The sequence below is a fragment of the Prinia subflava genome, chromosome 7 (assembly GCF_021018805.1).
Source record: "Prinia subflava isolate CZ2003 ecotype Zambia chromosome 7, Cam_Psub_1.2, whole genome shotgun sequence".
NCBI lineage: Eukaryota > Metazoa > Chordata > Aves > Passeriformes > Cisticolidae > Prinia > Prinia subflava.
Window position 1 is genome coordinate 5,406,136 of NC_086253.1, and position 19,164 is coordinate 5,425,299.

The following is a 19,164-nucleotide window of genomic DNA, read 5'->3' on the forward strand; positions in this document are numbered from 1 at the left end:
TGGAAAATGGGGGTTGAGAACAAATGCTATTTTAAAATCATGATGGTGAGGATGATGTTTTTTAAGCAATTTTCTCTTGTCTCTTTTCTCTTCATTAGAGTACATTGTGGTATTGAAGTATAGACTGCTAGGAGTCCAAATTTCCATTTTCAGCTGTAGCCTTTTCAAATCTCATGCTAAGCAGATATACTGGATCAGTGTTTGTGGGGAAAAACTACTACTGCTTTCATCAGTCAGGCATGCATGGTTCAGAAATGTGTTAGAATACTTTCAGTAGCCATATGAAATGTTGGGAGCTCTTTATTAAGCAATGCTCACAGCACTCACTTTGACCTTTGTGAGCTGTAAGCAGGTACCAAGGCAAGAAACCATTGTCTGGGCTCATTAATAGTGTCATTAAAGTGAGATGTTGTAAGGCTGGAGAAGGGAGTAAAGTTTATAGGGATGGGGAGCCTCTATAAATAGCCTGTAGAAGGTAACTTGAAAACTCTTATCACAATGGATGTAATTCTCCTTCATTTTTTTTTCCTGAAGCCTCTAATTGTTTGGTTTGGATCCTGGTTTTTTTTGTGTTTCAGTTTTAGAGCGTAGATTTCTTTGTCCCTGGGAAGATGATTAATTCTTGTTCCTACTGCCACATAATGAGAGGGAGGGAAGCAGGATGATGCTGCAAGTTTTTCATGTATCCTGACTGCAGAGAAAAAGTTAGTTATGTAACTTGTCCCTAAAAAGAGGCCTCTTTTCCCTGTCATCCTTTTTACTTTTTCCAGAATGGAATAAAACTGAAAGTAGCTTAGTGTGGTGGAATTTCATGTTCATGACTATACAGTGTATGAGAGTTAGTGTCTTTAATATGCTCTGTGCTTTGACACTCAGCATTTCTCTTTGCATTTATAACTGAGGACAAAACAGTAACAAGGCAGTGAGTAGTTTACATGCCTTGAGAGGAACAGAACAGGACACACATGGGAGATGCAGGTGTGTTCTGGTGTGTGGGAGGAAGAGGAAAACCCTGGCAGAAGTCTGAGAAAATCCCTGGAGAAATGAGTGCACTCAGAGCGAGGTTGCTGCTCACCTGCACGTACCTGAGCAGCTCCTATGGGAGGGCATCTTTGCCAGCTCGTTCCTTCTGCCTCCTTTGGGGCTCTGCACAGAATTGAAACCACATCCTGGTTTGTGCTGGGATTTCAACTGATCTGGAAGGTCAATAGCAGCCTTTTATTAAAACTTACCATTAAGTAGTGTTTATACAGTTATTAAAACATGTTTTTACACTGCCATATTAGCCTAGTAATTGCTTGGGTGATTTCATCTATGTGCAGGATGCTGCTAAACCGAGCAGTGCCTGTGATACCAAATTAGTTGGTTAAAGGTAATTCTGCAAGGGATGGTGAAGAAACCCACTTTGCTTTCCTCTCTTTTTGCCTTCAATTCTTTTATTACATCAGTCTGTGAAGACAGTCTCCAGAAACTGCTAAGACCAGTCTGCAGCATTCTCCTGCCATAATTAGGGCTATGGATAGCCTCCTGCACATTCCTTCTCCCTTTCCTTGAAGGAAACCTCTCTTCTGCTCATCAGAGTGGCCCCTTTCATTATTCACAGCTTCTTATTATCGTTTGCATTCCTGTTTGCATGGCGTGGTGCCCCAGTGAAACCTCAAGGCCGTGCACTGACCGTATTTCTCTCAACATCTCTCTTGAGCAAACTTCATGTTCACACTGGCACTTAAGTGCCTGCCTCCTTTCTCTCTGTGTCTGCTTTAAGGTCAAGAACATGGTCAAGCCATCCTTCAGCACATTCACTATTGTTACCATCGTTCAACACTACACAGTAATAAAATTCAGAACAATCCATCCTTCCAGGGCAAGAATGTAAGGACTGACCCACTGGATCAAACCAAAGCTCCATGCATCTCAGTATCTCCTTCCTGGGGGCAGCTGATAATAATGGCCCAGCGGGGGACACAGAGCAAATTTGAAGAGAAACCTTCCCTAGTCTTGACTCAGTGTTCATCATCCACAGAAGTTTGCCATAGCCATTAAATATACTGTTCTAAAGCTATGATAGGCCTGGTCTTTCTACTGTTTCAAGCTTTGACAGTATGCCTAATTATTCAAAGTCACTATTGAAGGATTTTTGGGTCGGTTTGTGGTGTTGTTTTTGTTTGGCATGGGGTTTTTTGCTTATATGAGGGTTTTTTAATTGGACTGTTTCCATTCTTTTTACATTTCAGTTGTACACTGTCCGTAGCAGGGTGTTTAGGACACAGACAGTGACAGGCCAGTGGAAAGATGGTAGCAGCTAACAAGGAACAAAGAATCTAACCTGAATGTCAGAAGTACTGTAATAACAGTGGTAATTTATTAATGTCTTTTTTGACTTCTCAGATTGAAAAAGTGATTCCCAGTCTAAAATGCAGTCCTTCTTTGTTCCTTATGTGTCCCTTCTATCTCAGGATGTTCTATGATTTTAGGATTCTGAAACAGTAAAATGGAAACCATGCTGAACTAGGATAATTTCTCATGGAGGTGGAGGGTCTGCAGATACCTCAGAACCACTAATGAATTAATCTAAAACACACGGGTTTATTCCAAGGCAGAGGCATCTTGTATCGTGTAAGTTACAGAAGAGGAAATGGAAAGCAAAGAACAGATTTCTCAGAAGACACTTTTGATACACAACCTGAGGTATTCAGAGCTTAATATCTGAGATACTGAGTACCAGCACAGGCTGAGCTCTGTACTGCAGAGTTTTGTATTTGGATAATTGGGGTTAAACCCTCCCAGTTTGGTCACCTAAAGCCATTTAGGTACATTTAGACATACTGCTCTCCGTGTTTTCCCCAAGCTCTGCTAGTGAGTCACTGAAATGAAGAGTGTTTCTCAGAAATCACAATTCCCTGCACAAATGCCAGACCACACCACTTTGAGACAAAATAGGCATTTCTTAATCTCTCTGTGCTAATGGCCATAGCTCTGAAGCAGTTAATTTAATAATAAAGATGGAAATAGCAGCCAGGAAATGCTGAATGTCTCCCCATGTTTTAACAATTCTGCCCATGGGTAGGATTAACCTTTTCCTGTCTTTTCCTTTTTCTTTTCCTGTCTGCTCTGTACTTGTTAGTAAAGCTGTCATTTCAGAAATGGGCATTTTTCATTACTGTGTTCAGGAGCTGCATTCTTCTTTGATTTTCACTCTAATTTGCCCTGTTACTCCATTAGGTTTTCATTAATTGGTTCCTTTGTTTTGCTTCCCAAGTAGAAGTCAGGAGATATCTGCAAGGAATCACCCATTCTATTCCAGTGGGTGAAACACCAAACATTTCTCTTTCAAGAGGCTGAGCATATTTATCTATATATGTGTGTGTGTATTCCTTGATGGGATGCAGACTATTCCTGATCAAACTATCTTTCTTGTCCTGATATTTTTAGGTGCTATAACAACACTGCATGATGCATGTGTGCACTATGATTATGTGTAGTTTATTTATTTTTATATTCATTTTTGAGTTTGCCACATGAACTTCATCACCCAGCTATCACAGGTTTTCTGTCTGATATTTTTCTCTATTCCCGGGTGCATTTCTTGGCTGTGCTGTCTGCACTTCAGCTGTTCTTAAATGCCTCTGCTGTGGGTTTGATCCATCGAAGGACGTAAGAGTTGTCTGCACTTGCTACTTGCTGACCTTTTCTGGATTTGGTGACAGAGTGCCCTGTGCATGTGTGTCAGTGACGCTTTTGTTCTAAGAAGCCCTGGCCTGGCAGTTGTTGTTCAGCTGTGAGGCAGAGATCCCCTTTCCCTGGCGCACAGAGGAATGAGTCTGATTATAGCAGAGCTGCTGGGGAGTCTGACTTTTCCATAGCTGTGAACTCTTTGGGAAAAGTAGTTGCTAGGAGAAGACTACGTAGTATTTAGGGCAAGGGTGGTGGCTCTGCTTTCAGTAACAAAGCTGATTTATTTTATAATTTGGGGAACAGAAACCAGACCATCTAATGGTGCAATCTGTGCAGTACTTTTCACTGCCAAACCTTTTACTGCTAAGGCAGTTCCAAAATGTTCCATGAGCATTGGATGGCATTTCTGCTGAGCTGGCTGTATAAATTAATTCATATCTGTTCCTACACTTACTCTTCTTTTGTCTCTCTGTTTTTGGGAGTCCTTTTGTTTGTTTGGTTTGATTTGGTTTTTTTTATAGACTGGATGAGTTGGTTTAACAGCAAAGGGAAGGTTTTTTCGAGCAAAGCCTCTTTCCAGGATGCTTGGGATGTCCCGTGCAGAGCTCACAGGCACAGAGCTGTGTGACTTGTCCTGAGACACAGCCCATGAGGAGTAGGTAGGTAGCATTGTCACCCTTCCACCGGTGATTCAGTGGAGCTGAATTTCTCTCCTTCATCCTCTGTTTACCAAACAGCTTTTTCGGTAAAGCTCCCTGCATTCAGTCAGGCTCCTTCTGTTTGCCATCACCCAACTATCTGTTAACTGTGTACATCTGAGCCTTAAGTTCGGTCATCACGTGGTGATTGTGCCAGTTGTCCAAAGCAGCAGCACAAGGAGGGTCCATGCCCTGCTTACCCCTCTCAGAGATTGCTGCCAGCCAGAAAAAAAATCGCAAAAACCTTTTTGAGGTTGCTGCTCAGAAAAGAGCGATGGGGTCAGCAGCGATGGCAACTGGCAGGAGTTGCAGTAAACGTGGTGAACTGGAAGAGGCTGGAAGGAGGCAAGAGTGAAAGGAGTTGATCAGTACTTAACTCATGTTAGCATGAGTTAACTATTAAGAGTCAACAAACATTAATCACAAGCCTAAGAGGCAGGATGCACCTTCGCCTTGTCAAGATAAGAGAAACAGAATGCACCTTGCCAAGATTAGAGAAACAAAACCTATTGTCAGCAGAAACCAGCCAGCGAAGGACTGTGCACGCTTCAGAGAGAAAGGTGAAAAGGGCAGAGTGAGGAAGACTGCCAGCCTTCATCGGAACAGCCCCCGAGGAAGACTCGGAGCCTTCCTCAGTGCGACCACCAGAGTACAGGGCCCTTGCCGTCACATATGCTAGTTATATTAATGATTTCCGAGAAGTAATTTGTATAACCACTCCTATCCCAAGGAATGTAATGAATATGCATGACATTTAACCACAAGTTGTGCCGTGTAAAAGTGCTGGATGTTCGTGTTAGGAGGAGCGATAAAAGCCGAATAAAGCAAATACGCACCGCACTGAGTCGGTCTCTGGGGTGACTCTTAGCTCAACATAAGAGCGAACCAAGAGGACAAGAGGCTGAGTTATGATTTGAGCACTAAAACGTTTTGCTGCAGCTTTGGGTGTTGTCCTCTGTATTATCTGTCTTTATGATCCAACATCTGCTCTTGTTGGTCCAGGAAATATGCAGCAAGTCCTAAGTGGCAAGTTTTGTGTACTGTGGTGGCAGCACAAATAATCTTGCACAGAGATCTGTGCCTTGTACTTGATAATATCCCATCATTATCTGTAACAATGTGCCATCCCATCATTAACTGTAACAACGCTGTGGATTGTCTGCCAGCATGCAGACAATCCTGACACAGGAAAAATCTCGGATAACAGATTTCCAAGTACTTACTTGGCTACGATATACAAGCAAGACAGCCACGGGATGATTCACTGCGTTAAGAATTTGGGCTGGATGACCTAATGGCTTCTTTCGGAGAGAAGGCAGATTTCGCTTGGAGCAAACATGCCTGGAGAATACGGCTAATTTACACTTGCTTACTGCAGCGCACCACCCAGCCCTGCCTTTGTGGTGCCTGTACAGTCAATGCTGGCTGGAGCAACCCTGCTGTTCTCGACCTTTACAGTCCCTGAGGAAATCGAGTGCGGTGGTCCCATACCCGCAGCGGTGGCTCCCAGCCCGTCCGTAACCCCAAATTCCGGGAGCAGGAGCGCGGCCGGAGCGCGGTGGCGGCGCAGGGCACAGCGTGGGGTGCAAGTTCCCCCTGCTGGAGGAACACACGCACTGCGGCCAGCGGGGCAGCGCAGCCGTGCGCATCCTCCCCGAAATTAAATTTCCAGAGGTGCTGAACTTTCATTACGTGTCCGTCTGTGCCTGCAGCTCAGCCTGAAGGCTGTGGGTTGTTGGTCTGTCTGTCCCGAGACGTATTGGTTTTCTGGGGACCAGATCCAGAGAGCCAGCTTAAGAAAAGGTGATCCTGTTATGGAGGACTTTTGAGCTCAGCAGAAGAAAGGTGAAGTGTAAGATCAGGCTGGATTGGGATCTGAGCAACCTGGTCTAGTGGGAGGTGTTCCTGCCCATGGCAGGGAGCTGGAACAAAATGACCTTTAAGTTCTCTTTCAACCAAGCTATTCTACGATAAGGGCTGGATACTGTGGACAGGGCTGTGAGGACATCTACCGTGACCTGGTACTAGAGAAGTCTGTGATCAGCTCCTAGAACTTCTTCCTCTGGTTTGAAACGTTCAGTCTCTCCTTGCAAGAGTTCTTCCCAGGTTACTCACAATACATTAAGGATCTTCAGCATCTTTCAGCTATGCTGGCTCAGAATGATGGGGACACTTTGCTGCAGATGCCCAGTCTTCAGAAAGAACCACGTGTGTGGCACGGATGTGAGGATCCTGCAGTGCACCCAGGGCCAGGAGTGGCTGGAGCCCTGGACCTAGTGCCAGAACCAGGCCAGCTGTTCCATGGCCCAACCTCCAAGCAATGCTTGGGGCTGCTCTGGTGGCAAGCTTGAAGTCTCAGGACTACTGCAAGACAAAACCTCATCATGAATTGCCATGGGCATGTGTGCTTCCAGTAGAAAGGAAAAACCAAAGCAGGGGAGATGATCTCAGGCAATCTAACCACATTTGACACGTGTCAGTGAAAGAAAGGAGAAGAACCCAAAGGAAACTTAAAGAGAACAACCTGAAGGTCAAGCCAACATATGTTGTTTTGTGTATGGGCAGTTGTTCCTCATGGAAATTGGACTTGACAGACGTGAGACCCCCTAATGAAAACTGATGTCGAGGAGAGGTTGCTGCTTGACATCACTGATGATGATGATGATGGGAATTTACCTGGATGGTGTGGCCAATACCCTTGTCCGTTGTGTCTGGACACTTTGGAGAGTGTGGGGAAACGGGGAAATCCTTCTCTTTCTATAGATCGAAGACACCCCTCCATCCCAAGCCTTAGCTTTGCCTTTTCTTTGATCTGAACAATCCGTAGGGTTTCTTTCGTGTCCGGCTCGGCTCTAGGGGTCCAGAAGCGCCCGCGTACCTGCCGGATGGGGCAGGAACCCCTCCCGCACCCAAAAGCTCCGCGCACACCGCGGGGTCTCCCTCTGGGGACTCCGGCGGGAGCGGGGAGCGTGGGGGGCTCCTCCTCCCCCTCCCGCGGGGGGCGGCTGCGGGCCCTGCCCAGCGTGGGCGGCCGGGCCCGGCTGCGCGTTGGCTGCGGGCGGTGCCGCCAGTGAGGCTGCGCTGAGGCTGCGGGGCCGGATGGCCGAGCCGCCCGCCCCGCGCACTCGGGCGGCGGCCGGCAGCGGGCGAGGACACCGGGCGAGCCCTCCCTGCCGGGAGAGCCGGCCCTGCGGCACACGGCAGCGCCATGGTCTCATGGATCATCTCCAGGCTAGTGGTGTGAGTAGCTGCCGCTCGGCACCTGCAGCGTGTGCCCGGTGTGCCCGCGTGTGTGTGCGCGGTGTCCGCGCCGCTGCTGTGGGTACTGGGCTAAATTTAGCGGGTTGTTGTCGGGGCCGGGGCGCTCGGCTGCCGGGCGGGTGAGGTGGGTCAGATGGGATTTTCCAGCATGAGAAAATCACCGGCGGGTGGAGGGCAAAGCGCTGCCGCGCTGTGCAGCGCAAGGTGACAGGGGAGGAAGAGAACGAGTGACATCGCCCGGCGCTCGGCCATGGACGGGCTAGGGGTCCGGAGCGGGAATGGAGCATCAAGGGGTGGCAAAATGGACACGGATTTGGGCGCTTTGTTACCGGGCTCGGCGCGGCCCGGGGCTCGCGAGGGGGCGTGGGAGAGGCGGCCGCGGGGTCTCCCGGCCGCCGCCGCCGCTTTCTTCTGTCTGTTTTGCAAAAGAAATATCAAATATTCCGTTCCTCTTTGCGATTTGCCGCCCACCCTCTCAAAAGACAATCTCGCTCTCCCTTTAACCTGTCAGCCTGGGAGAAGAGGCGTGTGGCTCTTCGCACTTGTCCTACAGCTTTTCCATGGCCGAAACTGCTCTAGGTGGGAATACATGGAAAAATTCCCTGAAAATTCTTCCCAGGCAACAGGGGAAACGGGAGGAAGCTCGCGATATATGTATATCTGCCCCATCTGAGAAGAGGGTTCGTGAGAAAAAAGGCATTTTTGATGCCATTTGGAAAATTCTTGGAGGAGGGGGATTACAGGCTTAAGGTGGGGCAGCAGGATGGATGATCTCGCTTCTGGAAATGTGACTGGGGAAGGCTAATATATGGCATCCGATGAATAATTTACCACTTTTCTCTGTCATGTACATACAGATGCATCTCCTGCAGATTCAGGAGGACATCTGTTGTGCTCTTAAGTTATTTTAGAGCGTCTGCGAGGGCCTGTCACTTTCTTTGTCTGAAAGAAACGTGCCATGATGTTGCACCATCAGCATGTTTGCAGAAAAGCATTTGCAAGGTCTCTTTTGCCATACGAGATGAAACATCAAAAGGAAAACTCACCTTCATCTTAGTTATGTCTCTGTATCAGTAAGACATTAAGTGTCAGATATGAAGATTTTAGGGGGTTCTAGAGTTGAATTTAGCCCCTAGAAGTCTGTTTCAGCTGCAGCTAGAAGCCATTATTTGGCTTCCACTTCATTCTGGGAAAGAGTGTTAAATATTTAAAAGATTTAATTTGAACAGTATAACTGTGTAGATATCTCTGCCAGCAATGTGAGATGTAGCATGTATTGTCTAGGGCAGCTCTTCTTTCTTCTTTACTAGGCTAATTTCCACTTTGAAAAAACCCACATTATTGTGTAACCCAGCTAATCCTCAAGAACAAAGAATGTCTGCGCAGAGATAGTAGTTTAACTTACTTGTCTCAGCACATGCACATCTACACAGATGATTTCATCTGAGACACATGGACTGGGTAAAAATCTGATAGGGGCAGGACCTGGAGCAGTTGATCAGTCAGGTAATTAGCTGAGCACACAGACCTTCCTGTTGTCTTCAGTGCTATCTGAATAACATGGCACAGCGTGGAATCAGCTGTGCAGAGGGCAGTACCAGTTATTTGTTATGCTGCATTTTCAGTAGCAAATAATGAATATGCAGGGTAAATATTAATTATTTAGTAGCCATAGTAATAAGAATTTTGCAAGGAAACCTAGGGCAAGCCACGCTTGGTCACCACTTTCTTTCCACTCCTGAGTGTACATCAAACCTTTAGGAATATTTTGCACCAGGAAGTGCTGGTTTGTTATGATTCCAGTAAGAAACTGAGGCTCCTTAAAGTATTGCTTAAAACACCATTTGCTAGAGGTAGCACTGCAAAAAAAGAGAGGAAAGTATAATCTTACATTCCATCAGATCCTGGAAACCCTGAGGTGTCTGACATGGAAGAGCCCTCCAGTCTGACAGAGCACACCATGCAGATCTGTCTGTGGAAAGGTTCTCTTGCACCTTGATCTTTTCAGCTCTCAGAGCATTTTATTTTTATTTCTAAAGACGTTTCCATTCATCACTCCTACTGCCAGATGAAAAGGATGTTCACAAGCGACCTTGTTGCTACACTTAGATGAAGACAAAGATGGGCAGGTGGTTTAATGCCAGGTGATGAGCAAGTTGCTCCTGCATCTGAGAGTTATGTGCAAACCAGACAGCCAGAAAACACCTGCAGCACAGCACAGACCTGCACCTATTCAGAGTCACTGTGGGCTGGATCCCTGACTCCTTGGTGTACAGTGGTCTTCAGATTAGGATCATGGCAAAGATTTAATCTCTCTAATCCAGCTTCCCCATCTCATTATGAATCACTAGTTGATCCATTAGTACAGACAGCTGTGCTTTAAGTAGAGTGGCCACCTGGTTGGGCTTTTTTTCCCCTCTGCTTATGTCTGTGTAGGTTATTTTTCATTAAATTTTATTAACTGATAAGGATTATTAAGAAAGTGATGTGGTGTGGTTTAGTCACACTGTGAATGTTGATTTATGCTCTTATGACTTTGCTGATCTCCACAGGGGTTATATCTGATATGACTCAGCTAACAGAAAGGGCTTTAAAATGAAAAGTAAGCCTTTGCTTTGTCTCTTTGGTGCTTTGCTGCTTCCACTGTCTCTGATTTGGTTGTTACTGGTTCTGTCCTGGCAGTTTCTATTTCTAAAACGTTGATGAAGAAGAAGAGCCTGTGAGCACTTCTCACCTCTTTCAGCAGCAAGTCGGGCAGCTTACTGCAAACCTTCTCTTACCTCATTTCACCTTTAGTGTTTGGGCTTTGTGTCCAGACTGCTGGCTGGTTCTGTTCTGCCCACAGAGCTGTGTGCTGGGAACCCTCAGAAGAGAAATGATCCCTTCAGAACCAGCATCTCTGCCATAGCTGTATGTTAAACTCAAAAATATTATATTCAGGATCTGCCCTAGGTACTGTACAAGTGCAAAACAAAAAGATAATCGTGTCTCTGGATATCTTTTTCCTCTAAGAGCTCAATTCTCTTTTTGCTGTGGTACTGCTCCCAGGTAGTTTTTTCACTTATCTCAGTAAGAACAAAATCAGGATATTTCTTTTCTCATGGCAATGGATTACAGATGACTTTTCCACCAAAGGATGGCTGTGATCACTGGAGTTGCAATTGTTGCATCTTGGAGTGACTTGTTTCTATGTCTCTCACATATACTGGATTGGGATAGCATCATTATTTGTGGATTAATTACAGCCTTTTTTTATTCTTCATCTCTTAGTACATCTCAAAGGACATCCCAAAGCACCTGTATCTCAGTTTCCTCATCTGTGAAGTGCAATGAACTGTTGTGAATTTATCTTCTCTGAGGCAGACCAGAAGGGACCATTGATCTGTCTTACCAACTACAGGTTATTGCTATTCAATTTCAAAGGAGATTCAATTTGACTCAAATGACAGAGGCTTCTCTAGGAGAAGGACTTGAGATGTGTCTTTGTTATTGTAGACCAGTTCAGCTATGGTGCACAGCACTGGCAATCCTGGATAGCCACTTTTGGCTGTGTCTACAGGCACTTTGAAGTTAGAAGTGGTGTCTATAAATGCAGCCTGTTGTATTGTCCTTTCTCAGAAACATGACACCTGGATTATGTGCTTGGGATCACACAGAACAGAAATTAAGGATTTTGTCTCCCATTCTGAAAGTCAGACACGTCACACAGCCTGTTGAAAGACTTTCAATGTGGAACACGTGGCAGAGGAAGGAAATGTCAGTAGAAACAAGGCTGGGTTAGACAGGTTATCAGTAGGTGATATGATGCTTTGTGATGACTTAGGCATTTGAATTCCCTCCTGTGAGGAGATTAGAAGTGCATTGCAAATTAATATAAAATAGTTAAATATCTTCTTCATGGTGAAAATCCACAGCCTTAATTATGCTTTTTTGTCACCCCAGGACACTGATCTCTTATGTTTTGAAGTGAAAGAGAGTGGCAGCCTTAGATATGTTCACTGGGAATTCCCATCCCTGTGTGGAAGTAACAGGGATTTGGGGATCTGTCAGAGTCATCCTTTCTTCCAGCTGTCCCTGGAAGTAGTTGGATTCTGAACAAAATCAAAGGGGAACGAAAGAATTCTTTAACCTGATGCATGAAATTTCCTTCCTTATCACAGTTATCTTTCTCTTTTGTGGTTACTGTTTTACTGTAATGCTGTTTTAACAAGGCTGTGAGATTGGCCACCCCCATCCTCATCCAGTGTCAATCCATAGTGCAACTGAGTCAGACATTGATTTCATCTTTGTATCTGTAAAGAATTTCCATTTTAGAGAAACATAGTAGATCCTTCCTCCTCTCACTTTTCATGTGTATAGGAAGCCTGAAGAAATTTATGAATGAAACAAAATCTGAAAAGTCATATCATGGGTATTATCTGAAGGTAGAAAATGATAACTTGTGTCTTCTTTATGAGAGGCAGAGACAGGATTCACTCAAGCAGGCAAGGACTGCTCTCATAAAAGCAGAGCACAGCTTCAAGCTGTTGGTCATTGATACATCAGCACTGGCGTTTCAGTTGATGTATACCACTTGATATATATATCATGTATTGGTTATTGATACATCTGCATTTGCATTTTAATTGACATACATCATGTATGTGAAAATCCTTCAGAGCCTGCTTTATTTACTTGGTGCTGGCAGGTGACATGAAGGATTCAGGTGTTCATTGCTCTCTGCAGGCCTCACACCAGCAGTGTAAAATTATCTGAAAATACAGCAAAGGGCCCAAAGTGCAGCTTGAGCTCCCAGCCAAGGCTGTGGGATGAGTTTGCAGTAGACTCTTCTGTGCTCTGGAGCTGGGAAGGGCAGACCACCTGCAATAATTGCAGAGTTTACTGATAAATTTACCTATATAAAAAGTGGTGTAATCCCTCCAAAACAGAGGCTGCAGGCTTGCACTGCTGCTATCCTTTGTGTGAAGTGCACATGGTCTCTGTGGCTGCCAGCTCAGTTCATGCACATCCCTGCTGCAGCCCTTGGCTCTGCTGAGGGGGCAGGACCTGTTGGTGACAGTAAGTGACAGAGGAGCACCCAGCGCAGGTGCGACATTTGCCGTGCCCTTGGTGTGAAATGTGACCGTGTGATCACGCTGCGGGGGACAGCAGTGCCTGCTGCTCCGGCAGCCGTGACCCAGATTCTCCTGCCCAAGCACAGATGTGCTGGAAATGCTCCTGGCCCCAACGGGGAAGCTTTTCTGGTGTGCACATCACAGATTTTATTGGTGCTGGTGTGCTAAGGAGGGCTGTTTTACCAGCCTGGCAGCTATGGAATAGCTATGGGGCTTGGCCTTTGCAGCTGCATTTGTTCAGTATTTTGCCTTTGTGGGATCCTTCCCATTTTCTGTATTAAAGCACTTTGAAGCATTAATTTAGTGTTGTGTCATTAGAGGGATTTTTACTGCCATTGTATGGGTAAGGGCACCAAGACACGTGGAGATCAAATGATGTGTCCAGTATTCCACAGAGTGACAGGTAACATATTTCCTCCAGGCTCTTTGCTCAATAAATTCATAAAAGGGAACCTAATAAAAGGAATTGGGAAATTTATGTGTGGTTTCTGTATGGATTTTTGATGGTGTGAGAGAGAGCAAAACTGCTGACTTAAATAGATCCTACTGAAGCAGTCAAACAACCAAAGGCTGAAGTATTTTGAATCATGACCTATTCCCTTTCAGTTCCTCAGTGCTGTCCTTGGTGTCACAGTCAGCAGAAAGCAAGAGCCAGACTGCTTAATACAGGCTACTAAGTCAGGCATTATGATGCCTTGAGAGGCTACCTAGAACAGAGGTTATACAGTGTTAAAGGAATAAAGTAGGTATTTATTAAAAAGGCCTTCAAAGGATACACCTTGGGCAGTACAAGAGCCTGGCTGAGGCTACACCCAAGATGTACTCTGGGTCACACATTTTCACACTTCTATGAATTTTGGTCCATTTACATATTGGGATTAATTGTCCAATTACAGCTTCAGGTAGTGAAGTCCCATCCTCCCAGATTGCTCTCTTCAATTGGGTGTTGTTTACACTTTTTGGGCCTGAAGCTGCAATGATGTCCTTGGTTCTCCAGCTGGAAAAGGATTGTTTTATCTGACCAAACTGAACTTGCTAACCCTTTCTATGAAGTTCATAGTTATATACTAATGCAGTACAGAATCTGGAACATATGAAAGCTAAAACTTCAGGCATCATTTACACCTAAACCAACCCTAAAGTTGCTTTCCTAGTCACAGGAGGGAGATTTAGGTCCAAGGTACTTGAGCTGTGGTCCACAGATGGCTGGCAGTCCACGAAACGTCAGTCAGTTAGTGTTTCAGCTCTAAACCATACAGGCATCCTCATACAGGCAGTTATGTACTAACTGATTGAGATAGAAGATAAAATTTTTACTTTTTTTTAGTTACAAGTTTTGTAATATATCTATTGAATTACAGTTCTGTAAAATATTGACATTTCAACATTTTCCATGTGACTTACTCTCTGCCATCTATCCTTAAGCAGCAGTGGGATATAAAATAAGCTGAGCATTTCTTTCTAAAGTTTGGATGGTCCAGTGATAAGGAAAGGTTGAGAAACACTCTTGTGTGCTCTTACTGCAGTTAACAGTGAGACTGGCATCTCTGAGGAGCTTCCATCAGGGTTTGTGTTTTGCATGGAGAGCTGCTGGTTCAAGGGGAAATATTTGGTACAAATTGGACAAAGGAGGACATTATACAATCACATCTCCTACTTCTTGAGCAGTTGCTTCTGAATACTGAGCACTGCATTTCTCTTTCTGCTTCCATGTCTCAGCAGACAGAGCTGATACCTTGGGAATTTTCAAGCTAATCAGGCTAAAGGTGGATGAAGACCTGAGTGCTGCAGAAGTATTGGCCAGTTGGGATTGCTGTAGAATCTTTGCATGACAAAGTTTCTTCTATGTCTTCATTAGGCAGCAAGGATCTCAAACTAGATTTCCTTGTGTTGGCTTGTCCACTTGGCTGGATTGGGGCCACTCAGATTTCAGGTAGGTCTTGTGAGGAGAAATGGCCTAATGAAGGGATGCATCCATGCAATCAGGCTCTTTGCAAGCAAAACACTCACATGGCAAAATCTCCCTAAGATCACCTGTATGGTTGAAGTTAATCACATGTTGCTTTTTGCAGGGAAAGTCTCACATATTTTTGTTATCACTGGTATGCTACTTAGATTGCAAACTCTTTTGGGCAGCAAGCTTATTTAGTATTTTTTAATGAGCAAGCTCATTTAGTATTTTTTATCTTACAACACCTAGACAGTAGAGGTTAGTCTCTAGCTAGTTCTTATAAGTTCTGTAGTAATAGAAGAACAAATAAGGTATGGATACATACAATTCTGCATTCCAGGTGAATCGTTCTTGAGACTGATCCTGTGCTCCTCAGTAATTTCTCTGTGACACTCTTGCTGGTACAATGCTCATTCTCTCATTTGGCATTTCACATGCATGTAGTAAGGCAGAATTTAAACTGATAAAATACAGGCAAAACAGATGGTGAGCAGAGTGGTGAGAAAGAGCTAGAAGTGGTGACAAAATGAAGACTGTGTTTTATCTTTCCATGACTTGTGTGCTTTTGAAGAGAATGACTGAGGTAAAGGACACACCTGCTCATTGCACAGGTAGGACTTGGGAAGGCTCTCCAGATGTGGAGCACCATGCCAGAGCTAGAAACATGGGTGGTACTTGCCCAAGATTTGTACACAGAACCACTCCATCTTTTGCTGTGAGCCTCAGAACAAGGTTAACTCCTTAGCAGGGTACCCTACTGTTTGCTTCTTGCAGACACAGTTTGCAAGAAAAGGAGAGGGCAAGGGATTTTAATTCGCTCTGGGTGGTAAAGCAGTGATCTGCAGGCTGGTGAAAGTGGTCACAGAGCCAGAAGCAGGACAGGGATGACATCAAAGGAGAGAAGCTGCTTGTACAGTAAGTAGAAATGAAGAGCAAGGACTATATTTCAGAAGGGACACACATTTATGGGTGTCAGGTTGGAGATTTACTCTTGGCAGTGACAGGGGGACAGCTGATGTCGTGCTTAGGAAAGGCTTGTTTCTTCAAATCCCACCTGTTGCATCCCTTACTGCTCATGCACTAATTAATAATAAATAAACATCCAGTTTTAAAGAAGGAATCAATCAGTTGGTCAGTAAAGCTGCAGTCTGTCTTTCCCCTTTCTCTCTCATGGAGCCAATAGTAATATTTTGCTATTGAAAAATGGCAAACTTTACAGGAGAACAAAACCAATATTGAAGAAGCTATTTGAGAGGAGCTACAAAGAATGCCCCTCATGTCTGGAATGTTGTGTCTTTTTGGACAGATCCCAGGGATGCCAGGACTGTGTGTGTACCTGCCTGTGAATTTACCTGGCAGTCCAATGCTCTTAGCATTAATGAACAGTTGCAGCTCCTGCAGAAGAAACACTTCTGTTCTGTTGAGTTCCTACTGCTGCTTCCTTTCATTCAGCTCATTTATTCTATCTCTTGTTTCCAGCCTAAAAATAAATCTTTACACAGGAAAGCCAAAAACTGACAGACATTTCATGCCTCTTGTTTTGAGGGAGGCTTATAACCAATAACCAGCCTCAGACAGGGAAAGGGCTTGTGCTGCAGATTTTGTATGAGAGTATCAAGAACCTGGATTCAGTGCAGTGCTGTAAATTCCCTGTGGGAAGAGGGCAAATTATTTATTCTTTCCTGATTTGGTAACTGTAAAATAGTCTTAGTGATCATCTCTGTCTATGTAAATGGAACTACCAGTTCTGTTTTGCACATGGTAGAGCCTGATGTGGGCATGAGGTAGCCCAGTGGAGCAGAATTGGAGGGGTGAGGTAAATATGAATTCTGAGCTGAAATTTCCAAGCCAATGGTCAGAAGTCATGAGGTGCTCTGGGATGTTTTACACAGACAAGCTTCTCCTGTGGCAGAGCTCTCTGGGCTGTCAGTCCCTGAGGAGTCCTCATGGATAAGTGAAATGAGGAATCTTGTATGGCATTTCAGGAAGAACACCCTTACAGGGGAGACATGGGAAACACCTGGTGATGGTAAAGAGCAGAGCAATCACAGGAAGATGACCTTCTCCATTCACCACAAAATTTCATGGTCAACTTTATCTTGATGTCTTCAGCACAAATGCTCTGACACTTGCTGTGAGCATGTGAGGAGAGCTGCTCTCTCCAGCTATGGATCACATCAGACAGCCCTTGTGATGAGCTGGTTGTTCTAGCTTGGGCAGTTCCCACAGGACTGCTCTGGGTCGTGCTGTGCCTTAGGCCCTTTTGTGGATGAGCAGTTTGAAGCTCTTGAGCCTCATTTTGCTCATGGAAGGGTTCTGCTTGTCCTGCTGCCTCTTCTGCTGTGGGCCTGGGAGGACATGGTCTGTGCATATCTAAACTTAGACCTGTGAGCCACTCAGATAATGTGACCCACAAGAAACTACCCCTGGTGTTAGATGAGGCTCAGTAACACCATCTGCCTCCTCAATCTACCTGCAGAATTCACCGTGACACGTGAAAGAGAGAGATGGATGCTGGAGCTGTCCTGGGGCTAAAAGGCTTTGAGATAAGTCACATATTTCAAGGAAAAAGATTGAGTGGTTTGACTTGAGAATGACTGCAAGACAGGTGGTTATATGAAAATGAATTATTGGTCAGTGTTTAGATTCCAATGAGCATGTCCCTCTGCAGAAAACCCCTCTATCCTAGCTGGTATTTTTTGCTGGAAATCACAGCAGAGAAGCCAGGGGCATGATGGACACAAGCACTGAATGAGACTTTCTCCTTTCCAAACAATTAGTCTAGGTATGAGTTAAAGCACATTGTCAGGGCAGCCTGGAGGCTGTTTGCATTTTCCCTGGCTTAATTGTACCTGTTTTGTGGCTGAACAAAGGACTCTGCTTTCCAGGTTTATTGTTTTCATTCTGCTTATAAGGATTTCGGCCAAAGCAGAAAGATGTTGTTGTTTAGAAAGAACATTAATAATTAAATTGAGATACTTTGGGGAATATACCCCATAAGGCTGGATTTGTTGAATTTAAGTAGATCATAATAGTTTCCATGGCAACACACTCTGCTGTCCTATATACAGAAAGGGTCTTTCTCATAGGATCAAATGCAGAGAGGAAGCTGCTATTTTAAAATATACCTTAAAACACAAACACTGAATTAAGAGTAAATGGTTTCCTGCATATATGTACGAATTATCTCATGCTTGTTATACTGTGCTCACCTCTTTTCATAGCTGTCAGAGTGCAATCAGTCAAACCAATCCCCTGCTGACTCTAATAATTGATGAAGAACCTGAGATCTAATGATGCTTTCTCAAGATATAATCTATCTCACAGATACATCCATATCTGGATATTTATAAAGCTGTAACTCTCATGAGCTTGCAATGGAGATTTCTGTGGTCCTTTTGAACAGGTTTGCAGAAGTCTTTGTGTTCTACTGCCTATCCTGGTGTCTGCTTGTGATCTCCCATCTCTTCAGTGTGCTGAGTAAAGCTGATTTCATCAGTGTTTGGAGATCATTGTGAGATCCATGTGTGTGGTGTGTTCTGTTACAGCTGATTACAGCTGACTTTAAAATGGGAATTCATGGTGATGGCTTAGTACCCGAACACTTAGAGGTAATTGAGGAACCACACATTCACTTGAAAGATCTGGAGATTCTTTAATCCATCAGGAATTGCACAAACTCTTTTCCTCTAATCTAGCAATCAAATAAGTGTATCATTTTATGTGCTCAAAAAAAGGCTTACAGCACGTGATCAAAGTCTGTGTGAAATGAAGTGTGATCATCTGAACAAAAAGAGATGGAATTCAATAGAAAGCTTCTGAATGTCACTTTCTAAGAAAGAAGTCACAGTACATGAAGGTGGGGAAATGTTCATATCTGGAATAATTACAGTTTCTCTATCTTGTCCTTATAAGTAGGCTAAGGGGTGTATTGCCAAATTTTAGCAAGAACTGCCACAAAAAAAAAAAAAATCCCAGTCCTGGCTTTTGGTAAACTTGAATAATCAAGGCTGGATTTTCTGCAGACAGACTAAATCAATAGCTGAAAAATGCTGTTTCCAATGCAAACCTCAATAATTTTCTCATCTCTTGGGCAATACCAGAGCTTCAAGTTGTGTCAACTGGTGCTACTTTACTGAGGTCAGTGAGGTTATGTTTGTAGATCAGAATAGTAGAGAGTGCCAGCTGCATCCTAGAAAATGGAATATTATGGGACAGAAGTTGGCCAATTCGATGGAGGACTTGTGTTGTTTATGAGCCTCAAGTTAAACTGCCCTTTGAGATCAATGATAGAGGGCTCCTAAAAACATAATTCTGTCATCACCCTTTCCTTTTAGTGTTGGGAATTTCATCACTAAACAGGAATATGGCTTTACCTGCACTTCAGCAACCAAAGCCAATTGAATGGGCCACCCCTAAGCCTGTAATCAAGACACCTTTGACCTCTGGAGCTCTGATGAGCTTC

General features: G+C 44.4%; 1 protein-coding gene across 4 annotated transcripts in view; it reads left to right on the forward strand.

Annotated features, from left to right (window-relative positions):
• Positions 1-7,442: 7,442 nt before the first annotated feature.
• The window catches only part of REEP1 (receptor accessory protein 1), a 65,900-nt gene continuing 54,178 nt past the window's right edge, over positions 7,443-19,164 (forward strand). For all 4 annotated transcript variants that reach the window (XM_063401418.1, XM_063401417.1, XM_063401416.1 and 1 more), the window contains exon 1: positions 7,443-7,613. In XM_063401418.1, the coding sequence (XP_063257488.1) occupies positions 7,582-7,613 (32 nt within the window). In that variant the 5' untranslated portion in view covers positions 7,443-7,581. The remainder of the gene's footprint in view (positions 7,614-19,164) is intronic.